Below are 18,102 nucleotides of genomic sequence, written 5' to 3' on the forward strand. Positions count from 1 at the left end.
CCAAAACTTTCAAGTCAATTTTTTATTAAAAACATATAACAATGATATCAAAAATCCAGAAAAATTATCAAGACCATTTACACTGCGCCACACATAGATTACAATTAAATGTGACAATAATGCTATAAAAAATGCATATCTTTTCTAAATGTCCCAGACATATATTATATGGCAATAGAAATCATAGTCAAACCGCTAATTTAAACTTAAGGATATCTATTCTACGTGATAAGAGCATGATGATTGAAGGAGACTGTAATTAATTGATGCCGCATTAATAATTGTTATCAATTTACGCCTCCATTATCTATTTAGTATAAATCGTTGTAATATAATTTCGTTCTTACTCAATTTAGCCTGAAGAAAGTGCCATACATTACCCCCCTAATTTTTTAATTGAAGACAATATTGGCAAATTACCCTTCCACCACAATATCCCACGATAATATTCAGTCTTTGGTGCAATTGGTATCGTTTGTCTCACTTTGATTAATTTAAATTAAAACAATCAATTACGTATTTTAGAAGTTTGGATTCTGTATCCATAATAGTTATTTGGTTAAGCTTTACCCGACATATTTACGAATATAGCAAATAATTCAATAGTTTCCATTAACATTTAATGCCACTGCAATATTATCTAAAACCACCCTGTGCTATTTTTATAAATCTCAATACTCACTGAGTCCCACTACTTGATCTTCAGCTTCCTTGATTGCAACAAAGAAAAATTCCCAAAAGTCAGGACGCTTTCGCTCCAAAGAGGAATATAAAAAGCCCTACCTAACGGATCGGATTTTTCGGCATTTAAGAACTTATAGCTAGCAACCACTTTCCAAGTATCGGTAATCGCCGCATAAATAGGTTCCAATTCAGTCTCTTTTCCTAGATCTAAATCCAACAGAAAGTGGCAATTGCTCACGTTATAGTACAAACTCGGGTCTTCCTTGTTTTGGTCATTGAAATAAGGGTGGATAATTTGGGTAGCGTTAGGGTCACCGGAATAGGGTGCAGGGAGCATTCCGTTGAACTCCGATTTGATGAAATGGATGTTCCAGTTGCTGTTTGGTAAGAAAAACGAACCGGGGTATCTGTACCAATCTTTTCCATAGCACACCTGAATTTGGATGTGTTCCGGCACTTTAATTTCTCCTGGATATCGATTAAGTTCCATCATTAGATCCAAAGGAGCATGGTAGTTTTTATACAGGACCACGATGCGCGATACACCTAAACCAAACTTCCCTTAGAATTGCCTTTAATGCATTCTTCTATGACTTACTTAGAATTGAGGCACACGCTACAGTAAATAGCATAACAACAGTAGTTTTGTCCAAGTAATGTGTCCCATTTGGTATTTTTTTCAACAAACTCCAGATGCGAAAAATCAGTTTCTGAGCAATATCCAGAGAAATAGCCCCAGCTAGACAGACCATTGGATAAATAGGGAATAGGAAACGTTCTTCCTTGTGTTTTTGAAACATGAACACTGCCAGCCATAAGAACATAGGACTTAGGGAGAGCCAGTGAGGCAAATACAGGGTGCTTTTGCTTTTTGAAGGGACAAAAAGATGGTTAAGGAGGATGGCAATTGGACTCAATAAAGCAAGAACCTAAAATAAGGTTGATTGCAACGTGTCATGTGATAAAAATAGAGTACTATAAGGTCTCCATATAAGTTGAAGCCTTCTTCCATTCTTTACACACACTTACCCAAACAAGATTGAAATTCAACAGTCCATTGACCAAGTAAAATGAGAAAGGTTCCGTCCCATACAGCTCTGGACCGGTGCCACCAAACACATTGTATTTGACAAGATTTAAGGGAGCTACCACAAACTTTCCATAAATCAGAGAGTCCACAATAATCATTGGCACCCCTATTACAAATGCAGACACTGCAGCCCATGTTATAAAGTCTTTATATAGTTTTTTTAAGATTAGCATGTCGAATGCTATAGGTACACCTAGAAGTGCTGCAAAGGGCCACCCTACAAGATATACTAACTTTATGCAGAGTTTTAATATGGTGGTACAACTGTCACCTAACAAAGAACCCATAGCAGTGAAAAATATTGCCAAAGAATATTTTTGTTGCCACCATGCTGCACAGGCAGCAGCAAAATTGTACATTGCAAAGCTTGAAGGTAAATAAGCTGTGCTTGCTATAAACATTCCAGGACTAAATAGCTGAAATCCTAAACAGATTCTTCCTATATGCACACCAAACTCCTTACATATCGCTCTAAAATTGTATATGAGTTTAAATTAGGAAATAACTTAGGGATTCAGCACCTACTTGTAAAAATATACTTCTGCAAAAGCACACACAAGCCCTAGAAGACACCTGGAAAAATAAAACAATAGAAGAGGGTTTGGTTGTAGTAGTTTGTGGTATATCCATATGGGAGTTGCATGTAACATTAGATAAAAATATGACCTCAAGGCAAACTGTGGACTGTATTCCCATGTTTGAAGTCCTTTTCTAAATACTAAAAGTTGGTGAATTAAAAATAACCACAGTGGATGGATTCAAAGTATTTACCAAGATAATGTGTGGGTTCCCAATAATTAAATGTTTCATCACAATCAGAGACATAAGACCATATTGCCGCGCAAAACCGGGCTGAGAGCAGTGCTTTAAATGCTGTGTCACCACTTGGAAATATTAAGTTGCTGGCCACTGAGATTTGTTCAGTAACCTTTCGTTCAATTTTGCTAGAGAAATAGGAATTAGTAATACTTAATTTATAGATCACAGGAATATTTCAGGGGGCGATAAGATTTTAAGAATTATGAGAAGAGACTATAATAGTGGCTGGGCATAGGCCTTATTTGTGGTTTCTATGAAAAGTAGCTTAAGGTGAAAGTCAACAGCACATAAATAACTTAGTACTTAAAAGCCCAATTATTTAGTAAATTCCATGGAAACTATCTTTATGGTAATGCTTTCTTTATTGTAATTTATCAGCACATAACATGAGCAAATTAATTGAAATTATTGATTTTACCAGCAGCAAAATCTTCATTGAAGCTTAACATTAGAACTTCTCTATTAGTGTATTAATATTAATTCATAGAAGGCTTCTACATCAAAATTACTAAAAAACATACTCAAGCTAAATGTGATTTTGTGGAGATTTAAACATTCTCCCAGTAAAATGATTCAGTATTGCTTATCAAATGGGATACACTTAAGTATTTTCATAGAATACATGACATGGGATATATTTACCTGGATTGGACTTTTGGAGCTTTTTTTGGAATGTCCTTTTTAGAATTCCTGTGGATGTTTTGTGAAGCATTCTGCCTTAACCTAAATGATAGTTGACTTTTGACCATATTTAAACTTTAGGACGTATAAGCAGGTATTATGCTGATTATATGATAATTAATAATAACGAAATTGCCATGATTTTATCAATTTTTTAAATGTTTCAACATTTTTTTATCGACTCCTTACTTCCATAATAATTAATTTAATCTTAATCAGCTGATCAACGTCACCAATGACGAACAGATATTAGAGGATTTTCAAATATCGATCGAAGGCAAATGAAGTAAATAGAAATGTTCTAACTGGACTGTAAAAACCGAAAAGCCCTAGTTTAACTTAACCTTATTTACGCTACTACCTAACCTCAATTCTCAAAAAGATTTATTAGTTGTTTAGATTTATTAGTTTTATTAATTAATTTCCAGTTTTCAACTTTACCATTATCTATAAAATCATTTTCACAGTATCTAGAAAATGTCTAAACAAATAACTTTCGTTACCGGCAATGTTAAAAAACTGGAAGAATTGGTAGCAATATTAGGAACAACTTTCCCAAGAGAGGTTATAAGTAAAAAGCTGGATTTACCAGAGCTCCAGGGTGAAATAGACGAAATTTGCATTAAGAAAGCTAAAACTGCTTATAAACAGATTGGCGGCCCAGTATTAGTTGAGGATACCTGCCTTTGCTTTAATGCATTAAAGGGCTTACCTGGCCCTTATATTAAATGGTTTCTGGAGAAAATAGGCCCAGAAGGGCTTTATACTATGTTAGCAGGATTTGAAGGTTTGTAGCTTGTCTTATAAGTTTTCTAAAATAGTAATTATGCAAATTTTATAAGTGATTTGTACTTTAAAGATAAAACAGCTCAAGCTGTTTGCACTTTTGCGTACCATCCTGGTGAAGAAGAAGCTGAGGTATTGTTGTTTCAAGGAAAAACTGATGGAGAAATTGTAATTCCCCGAGGGCCAAGAGATTTTGGGTGGGATCCATGTTTTCAACCAACAGGGTATACAGTGACATATGCTGAAATGCCAAAAACGGAGAAAAATAAGATATCTCATAGGTTTAAGGCTTTAGATAAGCTGAAAAGTTATTTTAGCAGTTAAATCATCAGTTAATAAATAAAAGTTTGAAATTAGTTGTATTTTATTAAAGATTCTATTCTACATTCTCTACATTCTGCATCCTCCAATTACAATGCTGCCAAATGGTTTCGATTTTTCTTGAAAGTTGGCAGGTTTGTCTCCATTTCCAACAAAAGAAATGTCCTATATTGCAGTTGATAAGTTTGACGTCGACCTATCAATGTCAGTGTCATTTCCAAACAAAACCCATTTTTCGAATTGTTTTGACATGGCATTTTCCACTTTTCGTGAACACAAACTATTCGATTTCATCAATTTACGTTTAATTAACATTCAAATAGCGTTTTAATTATGCTTTAATTATTTTCGTTCGTTGCTTTGTGAAACAACCAGTGGTCTGACACTGCACAATTAGTGTTTAGTTCATATTCTCAACTTGTTTACCGGCGCTACCTGTACCATACACACAATTTCCACTATGATGCTGTATTATTCTTCATTCTTACTCTTGCCCATTTTATGCATAAAATCAAGTAACGTATCTCAAAGCATTTTAGATGAACCCTCCTGTAGTAACATGAAAAGGTTTTGTACTAATCAACAGGCAAATGATAATTTGCCTATTCTGGAATGTTTACACTCCCTTCATCCAGATGATTTGGCGACATTATCAAAGGAGTGCCAACAGATAGTTTGGACTGCTACAAGTAATTTAATTAAAGATGAAAATGTTGTAAATTCCCTTGTACTGCCATTATGTAGAAATGATGTGGACCGTTTGAGTTGTCGCACAGACCCTGCTGACAATATGGCATATTTTAGATGCCTTGCCACAGATAAAGAAAACATAGAAGATTCTACTTGTCAAGATATGGTCAGACGAATGGAGAATGTGGCATTTACAGATTATAAAATTTTAGTGAAGTTTTTAAAGCACTGTGAAGGAGATGTAAAGGAGTTAAATTGTGGAGTAATTGACTCTCAAGGTTTGTCTCAAATCGGTACCATTGCATGTCTTCAGTCAAAGATTCTAAAAGTTCATGACATTTGCAAGAAAGAGGTATTCAAATTATCTGAGCTTCAAGCTGATAACATCAGATTTGACCAACAGTTATACATGGATTGTGCAGAAGATTATTCAAGATACTGTTCTCAATTTCATGCTGGCAGTGGAAAGGTTTTTCATTGCCTCACAAGGCAAGATCCTAACAAACTAAGCCTTAAATGTAAGAACAGCCTGTTCAGAAGAGAAAGCTTGATTTCTCAAGATTACAAGGTTAGCAAGGGCCTAATGAGGTCTTGCAGAGATGATATAAAAAAATCACATTGTCGGAAACAGACCTCAAGTGATAGAACCATAAGACTAGCTCAAATTTTATTGTGTTTAGAGAATATTGGTAAAAATGGTACAAAAATCTCATCAGACTGTGAAGCAGAGCTTGTGGAGCATAGAAGAATGCTGATGGAGGATTTTAGGTTGTCACCAGAAATTGTGGATAAGTGTAAAAAGGAGACTACTCACTATTGTAAAGGGTATGAAACAGGAGGAAAGACCATTCATTGCCTCATGAAATATGCCAGAGAAGTTCGGGACAATAATTTGTTCAGTACTGATTGTCAAATTGCAGTAAGTGGAAATAACATTCCCTATCTGTTTATTAAATGGATTATGTAATATGTACTTGGGTATTACACAAGTTTGCTATAGGGGTTACTTTTGTATTTTAAATATTTTTAGAATAAATTTTTTAAATCTATGACAAGAATCAGTTTTCACTGAATGTGTACTTTTAGCTTGAAGACCTTGTAAAAAATTCTGATGTTGGTGAAAACTGGAAAGTAGATCCAGTACTACAAGCAGCTTGCTCCCCAGTTGTGGAGACAGTGTGCAAAGATGTTACTAGCGGAGATGCGAGAGTAATGAACTGCCTAATGGATAATATAGGTAGGTAATTTCATAAAAACATGAGATTAGTTCTTAAAAACATGTTTCTGTAGGCTCAGACCGAATGACTGAATATTGTGAGGATGCACTAATTCAAATCCAGTATTTTATTGCCAGAAGGTTTGAATTGGATAGTCAGTTGTATAGGGCATGCAAAGCAGATGCTAGTAGAATATGTCATGCCAGCAATGATTGGGATAATGAAGTGGGTCCTAGTTATAGTCCCTCAGTTTTACCATGTTTGTATAGGTAAGTTCTAGTCATTTTTGATTCTATAAATAAAAGTGTGTAGCCACAAATTCTCCTTTGCTTGAGAGATAGGAAACTCAAATATTCCACCACTTTTTTGATAATTACGAAAACATTTAAGGTACATAAATTCAGACGACAAATACACTCAACTAGATAGATCTTGCTTGCAAAACATTCGAAGAGTAATGCGACAAAGAGCAATAAGTGTAAATCTTGAACCTGCAATTGAAGAAGCCTGCCTCGAGGAACTAGGCACCTTCTGTCATGATAAGGTGGGAAAAGGAGAAGAAATGAAGTGCCTACAAGACAACTATAATGAATTGGAAGATTCTTGCAAGGATACCATAAGGCTGTTTACAGAATTCCAATCCGAACATGCCGAACTAAATTATTATATCAATACGTATTGCCCAAAAATTATTGACACCTTGTGCAGCCAAGAAGCAAAAAATGATGAGGGAGATATTATGGAATGTCTCATTTCGCATAAAAATGATCTGCTATTAAGGAGTAATTCTGCGTGTCGAGGGAGCATCGAGCACTTCCAGATCATATCTTTGAATGATTATAGGTAAGTAAATGTTTACACACTTAAAAGAAATATATTCAGTGATTTTTTCCTATAGGTTTTCCTACAAATTTAAAGTTGCTTGTAAGCAGTCTGCTATGCGTTTCTGCAGCGCGGCGCAGACGAAAAATGAAGTTGTTCGTTGCCTGAGTGAACAGGTAGTAAATTCCACTGTCAGCGGGGTAAAAAGTCAAATTCCGAAAGAATGCAAGCAGCAGCTGAGGGCACAGCTGTTTCAACAAAGGGAGAATATTCAGTTTGACCCACTGCTAAAGGCGGCTTGTGCACAAGATATTAAAAGCTACTGCGGAAATGTTCAAAGTGGGAATGCACAGGTATGCGAGATTAACCAATTTCGGAGATTAATAAACAGAAAGGATTAAATCGAAAAATTCAGATGATGTATTGGAAGGTTTTCAGGTGTATAAATAGGTTCACATTACAGCAAACAAAGTGACAACATGCGAAAACCAGAAAGAGTCTTTAGTTATTGCTTTTAAATCGATCAATTGGGTAATCCTATCCATTGATTGGTGTTTTGGTCTCTTGCACATTCAGCACTTTGTTGGTCCTCACTTGCGTATCTCCTCTGAAACGTTTTTTCTGTGACTTTCTGAGCGCTTTCATTAAAATATCCAGAGAAATGCGTGCATGACGCCTCTTAACATGATCTCATTAACTGTTGTTCTTTTCACTCAATTTCTCTACGCCACTTAGTGAATTCAGTTAAGATTGAACGACTTTTTTAGGTTTTAGAATGCCTAAAGAGCCAACCAAACAAATTGTCAGATCGATGTGAAAAAGAGGTTTTCAAAATTAAAAAGCAGCAAGTATTGGACAATAGTGTGGATTACGCCTTGATGACCATATGTGCAGATGCTATTGAACAGTTTTGTGTCCACCAGGATAAGGAAGTTATGTTTGACTGTTTGAAGGTACGTTTACTACCTCCTTAGTAGCTAAAGTATTGAGAAAATGTTTTTTTTTTAGAAAAACAGGGACGAAAAAGGGTTTAGTAAAAAATGCAGGCAAATTGTCACACATAGGATTATCGAACAAAATTCGAACTACCAATTAAACCCATCCTTACAACAAAACTGCAACATGGATATTAATAAATTTTGTAAAAGTTCCCTGATAGAGTCGCAAGGCAAAGAAACGAACGGGGTGGTCATCAAATGTTTGAAGGAACAATTCAAGCTTTCACGGCTTAGTAATAATTGCGAGAAAGAGATGGCTTCAATTCTCAGAGAGCAAGCCTTAAATCTCAATTTAAACCCTCTTATAAGGTGTGAAGTTATACACGTAATAATACCATAGTTTACATATTTTCAATTGAATTGTTCATAATCAAAACAAATATTGGAGACCTTTTCTTTACATTGATAGTTTTTTCGATTAATAATTGTATCAGTATATATTGTACGTGTATATGTATGATTGTAGTTCAATCCAGAATAGACGAACTATATTCAACTATCTCGCAATTATTAACTAGAAGATTTATTTGGTTACTTCAAACTTTAGGATGGTTTGCCAAAACGAATTAACTACGATTTGCAAGAGTGACGATGATGATAACGATTCGGGCGATACTGAAGAATGCCTCAAAGACGCCTTTCTTAACGGTCGGATAATGACGCCAGAGTGTAAAGTGGACGTCGCAAATATGATTGAAGAATCTCAGGCCGATATCGACGTAGATCCGTTGCTGCAACAGGCCTGTGCTTTAGATTTGCTTCATTTATGTCAAGGTGTTCCACACGGAAACGGCAGACGTAACTCTTGTTTCATATTAATTCTAGATTTGTTGTTATTGTTATTGATTTGCAGATATCAGTTGTTTGAAGAACATGTTAGATGATAAAAAAGAAATTTCCTCGAAGTGTAAAAACATGCTAAAGAAGAGGTTTCAAATGTATAGAAATGCAGTATTGGTGAGTTAATTAATTTTTAACTTTTTATCTCACGTGTGCGGCAGTTTCAGCTTGCAAATGCACGAAATAAAATAAGATAATTTTATAGACGAGAGGTTATTTTGCATTAATTTTAGTTCGCACCGGTGGCAGCCCCGGAGGACCTTCAGCAGCTCTACAATCAAGTCGTCACATCACCTTCAAAACAGTATTTTTTCTTAGTCATCTTGATGTTCCTTGGCACAATATTTATAGTGGGTATTTTATGCGGCAGGCTTAATAAACGAAAATATATGCTCTTAAAGTCGAAGTAACAGCAATTGCTAAGTGGTAATAGACTGTGTTAATATGGGATTTTTTAAACAGGCGAACCTATTTTCATAGGTTTTACTCTCGTCCAGCATTTGTTAGATGATATTTTTTTTATTACATGAATGTTTTTCGAGAGTTTTACATTTGTCATCTTTTTATTAAATGACTAATATACAATTATCATAGTTACCAATTTTTAGGAATGTTTTTAACAAATTTGATTATGTGGTTTGATTTTACATCAAGTATCTAGCTTGGAATGTGCAATATGATTAGTTTTCATCTTCCAGAAAGAAGTTTGTGTGCAAAAATATGAGTCAAAGATACAACTTAATAACATCCGTTTCCACTGCTAAATTTAATGCAATATTCCCTTACTTAAAAGCAGTAAAAACATCCCCGAAATTTGCATGATTTTTATTAATGGAATTTGTTATTAATTATTGTTGTAATAGATATAAGTTACTAAACAGTGTGTGATAATAATCTTGCTTAATGTTTGACATTTTGCACAGGTTTGTGCTGACTGAGGATTAAAAGTATTCATTTTCCAGACTCTTTTCAATTATATTATGTAATATAGTGCGTTGGTTTTGCGAATTATCATCGTCTACAAACATTTTAATAATGGAATAAAAGTATTTAAGGTTTATGAAGTGTGGTTTTATTACCTTCCCTGAGTGGAGGCTGAAATTGGAGAATGAAGGTTGGCCAAATTGTATTGACCTGATACTGTAGAAGACAGGTTGGGTCCTGTATAAATCACTATACCAATTCTTACTTGTAGTCTGCTAAAACATGTAAAAAGGAGGAACTCTCTCTTTTGACGGTCCCATCAGAATATTGGAATTCCATAGTTCCAAAAGTCTCAGAAGGCTTTGTTGTCTTTCAAACTGAATGACTGTGAAAGGATTTCTACATGATTTCTTCACCTTTTTGAATACAGATGGTTTATTCTAAAATTTATAAGGCCAAGTAAAAATATATATGCATCTAATGATGAAACTAAAAGCTTATACTTACAATAAAAATTAAAGCTATGAATATGCAAAACAAATAAAGAACTAAGTATAGGAGGATCATTTCAAGTTATAAGTCTTAAAAGGAAAACTATGCAATGTCACTATATACTAAATAAAAACTATTAACAAGGGATTGAAAAAACTGAAATTATTATATTGGTCTAAACATTGTCCTGGCAACGCTATAGAAAAATAATGATCATCAATATAGTTCCAAGAAAATGTCACAAACAAGTCATTTTATTTAATTATTAGAATCCTAACAATAGTAAATCACCGCAACTCCACAACACTACATCAATCCAAATTTTTCCTATTCTGTGAAGTTTTGAAGTAAAAAATATTTCTTGATGAAATAAAGAAATTTTACTCTATTCATCATAAAAAGTATAAAATACAACAACTTGTCCTTGAAAAACACCCTGTTTATTTAGCAACCACAGTCATGATCAGTGGAACCTTTTCCTTTTAATATTCTTCTTTTTCTGTTTAAAGACCTTCTTTCGTTTACGACTACTACTTTGACCTGAGCTAAAACTTGTAATTTCATCTCCTAAAGTGCCTAAAGTAGTCAACTGCCTATTCCTTTGCTTCTCAGTCTTGCTTATAGGTAACCTTGTCATGTATTCTTCTTCATAATCCTGCCTTTCCTTCTGCTCTTTTGAGAGTATCTGTTGGGCTCGACTTCCTTGAGAAACTTCTATTGGTGTGTCCAAATATTCTTCTCGCAAATCCTGAATGATTGAGGAAGAAAAGACCCTTTTTTTGGACTTTTCCTGCAAACGTCTGCTTTTTTCTTGGGCCGATTCTGATTCTATCATAAAATATGTTACAATTAAATTATGGTGACAGGCCGCAATTTAAGAATTCAATTTTCTCACCTGTATAATGGACAGCTGACAATTTTGGAGGCACATATACTCCAGACTTCTTTTTCTCAGATTTCTCCTTCACTGGTTCCTCACTAGCTTCACTATCTGAACTTTCAAACCCTCCTTTGTTGACTAAATTCATTGCATTAGCTTTAAATGACACAGGATCATCACTGCTGGCTCCAGTCATAGCAGTCTTCACGAGTTTATCAATTTGATATTTTAGCTTGTGGTCAATAGGTCGGATTTTCTCAAGCACTGTCCGGATTTCTGTTAATCGGTCAATGCATGGGTCCCCTTCAATAAGTTGTCCAGAACATTTGCGTAGCACTACGTAACTGAGGTTTATTAAATAACTTAAAAGCATGTTGTACTTGACTTCTAAGAAGTTAAGGCCCTGGTCTGTCGTGAGTTCCCCCTTGCGAACCTTTTGTATCATGTTCTGAACTAAGTTTGCAACGTGCTGGGCGCTCCCGTTCATTTCATTGAGAAGTTGTAGTGCTTGCGGAAGGTCTTTATGAGGCATTTTGATTGCGTTTATGGTTAAAAGTTATTTAATATCTGCGAGTTTAATGGAAAAATGAATTAAAACATTGCACGAGAACATTAAGAAAACTCGTAGAAAATATTTAGGGTTATGTTATAGGGTTACGTCATCACTTAAATGTCAAATGTCAAAGACAGAATTACTCTTTCTGCCCTGCTTACAGCTGATTCAATTCATCCTAAGCAAGGCCTACTAGATAATATACAGATGTCAATTTATCGTACTAGGCCGGAAGCGAATTATCATAGTTGGCTATGAAAATCTTGCGCTAGACCAAAACAGTTTGGCTGCGCATTTGTATCGCTTATTATTTGAAAAATGGCGGAATTCTTGTGCTTCGTCTGCCAAAAAGAGAGAATCAAACTATAAAAAGCGACGGCACATCCACTGCTTTCGAATCGTTGTGATTTATAGGTAAGAATGTTTGATTTATTTGTTAAACAATCTCCAAAATAATAATAATAATAATAATAATAATATAATTACAAACAGTAATGAAGTAAAACCTCAACCCAGCATTTAGCTGATTTGTAATGTCACATGTTAAACGCAAATTGAAAATTATGCAGATCTATCATCCATGCATACTTTTCATTAATTTTAACACACGACTTTACACAGAACCGACGATTATATTTGAGTACACACACAATTAGGGCTAACACACACAAGTGGCGTTCACTATCAGCACCTATCCGTCCACACGAGTGATTATGGGTGGCGGAAGCCTTACCGAGTATTACGAATGAATATATTTTTAAAAGAATTTTTCAAATTTCATATTCCTCCACGCAAGTCGCTCTGTGACGCGACGAGTAACTAAGTGGCACTACTTGAGTGGCTCATTTGTGGGGGCCCTTGTAGACGTTACATTCTATTATATTATATGTATGCCTCTATATGATCCATATAACAATAACCATAACACCATAAAAAGACGTGTCTATCCATCTCTTGCGGGCTCTTGCTGCACTTATCAAACTTTTGATCCAATCTGAAGAGTAATTTTTATGGAAAAGGCAAGACTGGATTAAATACTTTTTTCTTTAAATCTATGCTTTGGAACGTTTAACGATAATAGATATTTATGTGCCAGTTTAAGATGAAGCATTTTTAGGACTTTAGGAATTTATTGAAGACCTGAAAATTGTGCATACATTTATCCAAAGACACCCTATTCGCCTAAATAAGATGGATACACACACAATATCTAAAATTAACGTACGATAAAAAGCAATAACCAGTAAAAACAAACGCAAATTAACAATCGTAAAAACATAAAGCAAGATAACAACAAGGAACAATATTATGAATATTATTAAGGAGAAGTATGACTAAAATAATAAAAATAGGACCCAAAATAACACTTGTAAATAAGATGGTATAAATCGCGGAGGTAAAGTTTCATTCAGCAAGTTATTTCTGCTTAAAATGGTAATAAACAAGGTAACATTGTTAATTTAAAAAGGCCCTTTCTAAGTGATTTTTATTATAATATTGCAAACGGTGTCTTAGATCGACAATATTTCATTAAACTAACAATATTCATTTATTTAGAATTGTGATTTTTTGATTTTTTTTAGGGATTTTAATTTACCTAAATACAGCAAAATATTTGTTTACGTTTCTTGTTACCTTATGATTATCATCAATGCCTTTAGTGTCCTGCTGATATAACTTGAAAATTAGGTATCTCACATCAAAAACAATTAAAGAATGAGTATTATGAGGTTACACAAAATACTCTTTTAAGATATTCGAAAATTTTTAAAATTAATTTCTGACATTATTCAATGTGAACTGTAAAAGTATCTAAAGATCACTAACCTTAAATTGATACAAAAATGCTGTATACTCTCGTTTTTGACTATAAACTACAGCATAATATCGCAATATATAACCATGTATGGACTGCTTTAGACACTCTTTTTTTCTATTTTGAACTTTTTATATAGTTGATGTCTATTTCGCCAAACAAATGAAGGAAGAATTAGGGTAAAACGTGCAATTTCAAGGCGTCCATGATTCATACCAACAAGTATTTATGCTCTAACATTCGGCCTAAAATCACAAACATTGACGTTAAGTACCTACTTTCTCCACACTTTTACGGCGCCAGTTTCAATACACTTTTACTGACATAAGTACAAGTTGCAAAAATAGTCCTATTTCTCTTTAGGTATGTAACAGCTCGTATAATATTGTATATTACAGTTAAGCACCAATCTTCATCCATTTGATCACTAGCCTCCATACACCAAACACATTATTAATAGCAGATGAAGAACTAAGAAATTTTAAACCCGGTTGCCCAAACTTGGCTCAATTTGAACAGGGTTAGAACACCTGGTCTACGTGCCTATAATACATCTAAATCTCTCAGCCTATTGCAAAAAAAACGGTTAGGACCTACAAATATTCTAAAACAGAACCTTTCTACTAAACGGCAAGGACAAATTAATACAAGAAATAAACGAAGCCTCATCCGCTATCGGTCATGAATCGTAAATTAATCGTTGATAGTGTGGATAAACTTCCCAAGTAGGGAGATGCAGCCCAAATTCCAACGCCACCAGAACTGCGACTTCAAAGGCTATAAGCTCCTTCCTGCTAACTCGAAAAGTGCTTTCTGTTTTCTCTATGAGCAACTTGAGCTGGTCCCCTTTGACGTCGTTCAGCTTGGCCGAAAGGATAAGGCTCGCGCCAGCGCAAAGTTTACGATTCTGCTTATTTATCAATCCGCGAAGAATTAGTTTTTCAAAGTATACGTAAGCTTGGGCTACTGTCAACAGATCGATGCCGCATTCTTGTTTCACTATTTTCTTCATTTCTCTTTTGATACTGCAACGAAACGAAGCAACATTACACAGGTACTACACTTTATGATGACCCTGACGTCCTCTTTTGCAATAAAGTCACAATCTTACCTTCTAAGTTTGCTCAATGTCAACTGGATATGTGGAAACTTCGCCTTGAACTTGTCGTTGATCTCCTTCTTTAAATCCGATGGTTTCACATAGTCGATAACTGATGTCATGTAAGATGCGAACGTTAGCAGTGTTCGGTGTTTTCCTGCTATCAGCTCTGGATCGTCTAAGAGATGCGGATGGTAAATAAGGCTGTTGCTTAGCGCCTCTTCTTTCAGGTCTGGAGGTGACTGAGACAGCACAGGAGCCGCGGGTCGTTGTGAGCTAGGGTCGTATGAAAAACACCTAGAAAATTTCTGTTTTGTAAATGCCGAAGTTTACTGGTTTCAGTGAGGAATGAATATAAGCTCTACCATATGAGTTTACACCCTGATGAAGTGCACTGATAATATATAGAGTGTTTCAGTTAAAACGAGCCGCCAAATATTATGTAAAGTCGATTTAAAGCAATATTCTTCCAGTCACTACTCATATTAAAAATTTCGAGTGGAAAGATAGAAATCGTCAGCCATAAAACCGCATTAGCTCCAATTTCTTATTTCCCTGGAAGTTAATTTCAAGTAGAAATCTCCTGAGAATAACCGACACACACCAGGTATAACCGCTTGAGCAGTGCTCACACAAAACTCCACAGACCTATTGTCCATTTGTTAGTACTACAACTACCACCTACTGCAATTGCAGCAATCTTACATCAATAGAGTTAGTTGATTTCTATGTACAATTGGCCCTCAATACATTCCTCAATCTCTAAACAATCTAGGTCGGTCAAAAAGCGTTAGTCTGACTCATTCCTAAAGATCTATATTATCAAGCACAAGGCCCAAACCACGAACAATATTTACCACTTATGTTCTGGCTGCCACGTTATAACTTTTGTCCTGCAAATAATATAGACATTTATTTGGGCTTCTTGCAGCTGAATCAACATAATATGTGAAAACCCCCCACTAATATTGCCAAAAGTGTAGGAGAATATGAATAATTCTAGGTGAAATTGTACGTAAATAATGACGAATAATCAACTATATACCTAGCAACAACATGCCTGGGCTTCCTTATTGACACTTCTGTGGGGTCGTCGATTGTATTGGTACGTTTCGTTTGCCCTTCTTTATGGCTTGGGGTTAGCAAGTAGCCATATGAAACCTCCTAATATTGAGTGTTACATTAATTGAATAAAAAGAAGCTTTATGTTGTCACATTCGTTTACACAATATTAAATTTGTGGTCAACTTACTTGTCCCTCTGAGGTTCTTTCAATGCCTAAGGAATCAAAGGGATCAAGGGCATCACCAATGGATGACATTGGACGCGTTCCTGAAGTGGTTCTTTTGCGTTTTTCTTCTCTTTTAACATCAAATCTGAGTACCAAAATTCGTTTATATTATAATACAAATTGTCTTCAACAAACTCACCTAGACTTTCTATATGGAATGATTGACCATACCATAAATGGTACGTGTTTGGCAGTAACCATCATAATCCTTTCATCACCAAATCTGGTGTGCTCAGTGGGTTTCAAAATCCGAACTTTTTTCTTGGGATGCTCCAGTGGCAATGCAGGTGATGGACTGTTTCTTACCTTAACTGGTTCTAGGCTCTCTGAACTGCTACCATGTAATTGCCTTTCCAGGTCGTTACAGCCAGATATTTGACGTGGAAAGCGCCTCTGGACTCTTGAAATCCCTTTTTTCTCCGACTCAGAACTTGAATTCCTGTTCATTAGAAACAAACAGTATTATTTGTAATGTTAATATTTATACAAGGTGTCTCCTAATTCTTCAAAAATATCTCAAATAAGGAATTATAAGTATTGAAAAAATTTGCTGAACTAGAGCCAACAGACTGCAATGTATCTACCTCAAGACTTACTTAATTAACTTTAAAATTCTTGCCAAATTTTAGTGGTGCATGGATTTTAATGAGAAGTAAATGCTAATCAGGCAAGAGGCCAATAAAGCATGGTATTTACCAGCAACTCTCATAAGAATAGCCTTTGCAATATAAAATTGACCAAGATATGACAGAGGTACTACTTGGCATTGAGCCAAATTCCTCTACTGTGTTTTAACTTTGTTAACAAATTACTTAGGGCACTCCAGGGGCTACTCTTGTATTAACTCACTTATTTCTGATAATCCCTTTAAAGCTTTCTTCTAAAGTGGTTTTCAAGGGGGTGGTAAGGTCATCAGAGTCTGAATTGCCAGATTCTTCCTCATTGGCACTCCCCTGCAATTTCTTCTGGAAGGCCCTGTTCTGTAAAGCACCATTTTTTGCTTCACCAAAACATCCATCATTTCCATCTGATTCCTCAAGAATAAAGTCATCATATCCAAGTGGGGGCTTTGTAATGGCCCCATTTCGGGGCAAAAGAGCTAACTTTGTGTCCTTATAACTACCATCTAAAGAAATGTTGGCAAGGAAGGTTACCGCTGCGATGCGGCGTCTGGAACGGCTCCGTTTTAAGGATGTTGCCATGAGATGTAATGTGTTTATGATTAATAATAGATGTTTGTTTTTGCAGGTACTGATAAGGATACAAGTGATAAAGTATCACTCACTGACGCTACATAGTTCTTTTGTTACACATATTTTTAGAATAAACGGCACTTATGTAAAAATCGATCGAGCTGAGCAAAGCGTAAATTAACATAGTGCACATTGTCACGAAATGTAAGGTGTTTCGAATTAAGTTATTGTTTGATTAAGGTAGTTTCGACACTTGATTTCACTAGTTTATGTGTTTCTTTATGCAAAAAACCCACAACTTTATAGATAAATAGAGATTTGTTGACTCGCAAAAATCACTTCCGGCAGTAATTACACAAACACGAAACTTTGACATTTAAACTTCAAAATCAGCTGCTTCGAGTGTCAATGATGACTAACGTCACGACCGAAGTCTTTTTAGTCCATGTATTGAAAAGAGATATACAAAGTTGAACGACATCTAACAGATCCGGTGTTAGTATGCAGGGCCATCTAGAAGCCAGCAGAGTATCCCCTACTCGCGCCATAAAATTTATAAAGTATGCGTATTGAAAATAAAGAATATTTAACTTTAATGCAGATTTAATTAAATGTGTCGAGCGCATAATATACCTGTGGCATTTTGTTAATTTATTAATTGTGATTGAATGGGATTAATAACATTATCCTCTAAAACCACCCGAAAAATATCCGTTTACATAACGAACTTTCACTTTCACTGGGGACGAAAGTAGCCCTTTTTGTTTTCTTTGAAATTTCAATTTTACTTTCAGTACCGAGTGAAACAATATTTTTGGAAATTATTGTAATATTACCAATGAAACATATTATTAGGAGATATTTAGTGTTTCATCTATTTGAAATCACTAATCGGCAGGTCAACTC

At 35.1% G+C, this 18,102-nt stretch overlaps 5 protein-coding genes across 6 annotated transcripts; 2 read left to right on the forward strand and 3 right to left on the reverse strand.

Moving 5' to 3' along the window:
* Nucleotides 1-7: 7 nt before the first annotated feature.
* Alg9 (alpha-1,2-mannosyltransferase Alg9) lies at nucleotides 8-3,529 on the reverse strand. Its single transcript, XM_066405737.1, has 7 exons — nucleotides 3,236-3,529; nucleotides 2,546-2,718; nucleotides 2,300-2,492; nucleotides 2,046-2,245; nucleotides 1,714-1,991; nucleotides 1,283-1,613; nucleotides 8-1,230 (listed from the first exon to the last, which is right to left on the reverse strand). Exons 1-7 carry the CDS (start codon nucleotides 3,340-3,342, stop codon nucleotides 692-694), a joined length of 1,821 nt encoding a protein of 606 aa, XP_066261834.1. The 5' UTR covers nucleotides 3,343-3,529; the 3' UTR covers nucleotides 8-691.
* Nucleotides 3,530-3,681: 152 nt separating this feature from the next.
* Nucleotides 3,682-4,384, forward strand: LOC136419390 (inosine triphosphate pyrophosphatase). Its single transcript, XM_066405673.1, has 2 exons — nucleotides 3,682-4,061; nucleotides 4,134-4,384. Exons 1-2 carry the CDS (start codon nucleotides 3,752-3,754, stop codon nucleotides 4,382-4,384), a joined length of 561 nt encoding a protein of 186 aa, XP_066261770.1. The 5' UTR covers nucleotides 3,682-3,751.
* A 218-nt stretch (nucleotides 4,385-4,602) lies between these two features.
* Glg1 (golgi glycoprotein 1) lies at nucleotides 4,603-9,656 on the forward strand. Its single transcript, XM_066405302.1, has 10 exons — nucleotides 4,603-5,990; nucleotides 6,158-6,308; nucleotides 6,362-6,557; nucleotides 6,679-7,131; nucleotides 7,187-7,463; nucleotides 7,878-8,063; nucleotides 8,119-8,417; nucleotides 8,656-8,906; nucleotides 8,962-9,065; nucleotides 9,182-9,656. Exons 1-10 carry the CDS (start codon nucleotides 4,842-4,844, stop codon nucleotides 9,356-9,358), a joined length of 3,243 nt encoding a protein of 1,080 aa, XP_066261399.1. The 5' UTR covers nucleotides 4,603-4,841; the 3' UTR covers nucleotides 9,359-9,656.
* A 950-nt stretch (nucleotides 9,657-10,606) lies between these two features.
* Nucleotides 10,607-11,907, reverse strand: LOC136419141 (neuroguidin). The gene is made up of 2 exons (XM_066405314.1): nucleotides 11,260-11,907; nucleotides 10,607-11,192 (listed from the first exon to the last, which is right to left on the reverse strand). The coding sequence occupies exons 1-2, from the start codon at nucleotides 11,774-11,776 to the stop codon at nucleotides 10,828-10,830; spliced, it is 882 nt and encodes a 293-aa protein (XP_066261411.1). The 5' UTR covers nucleotides 11,777-11,907; the 3' UTR covers nucleotides 10,607-10,827.
* A 2,282-nt stretch (nucleotides 11,908-14,189) lies between these two features.
* LOC136419137 (CDK5 and ABL1 enzyme substrate 1) lies at nucleotides 14,190-17,547 on the reverse strand. Of its 2 annotated transcripts, XM_066405309.1 has the most exons (7): nucleotides 16,853-17,546; nucleotides 16,143-16,442; nucleotides 15,965-16,088; nucleotides 15,758-15,876; nucleotides 15,570-15,605; nucleotides 14,725-15,009; nucleotides 14,190-14,638 (listed from the first exon to the last, which is right to left on the reverse strand). In XM_066405309.1, exons 1-7 carry the CDS (start codon nucleotides 17,203-17,205, stop codon nucleotides 14,293-14,295), a joined length of 1,563 nt encoding a protein of 520 aa, XP_066261406.1. In that variant the 5' UTR covers nucleotides 17,206-17,546; the 3' UTR covers nucleotides 14,190-14,292. The 2 variants fall into 2 exon arrangements, with proteins under 2 accessions (XP_066261406.1, XP_066261407.1); XM_066405310.1 differs by lacking the exon at nucleotides 15,570-15,605 and having other exon boundaries at nucleotides 16,853-17,547.
* Between the last annotated feature and the right edge of the window lie 555 nt (nucleotides 17,548-18,102).

The sequence above is a fragment of the Euwallacea similis genome, chromosome 2 (assembly GCF_039881205.1).
Source record: "Euwallacea similis isolate ESF13 chromosome 2, ESF131.1, whole genome shotgun sequence".
Taxonomy (NCBI): domain Eukaryota; kingdom Metazoa; phylum Arthropoda; class Insecta; order Coleoptera; family Curculionidae; genus Euwallacea; species Euwallacea similis.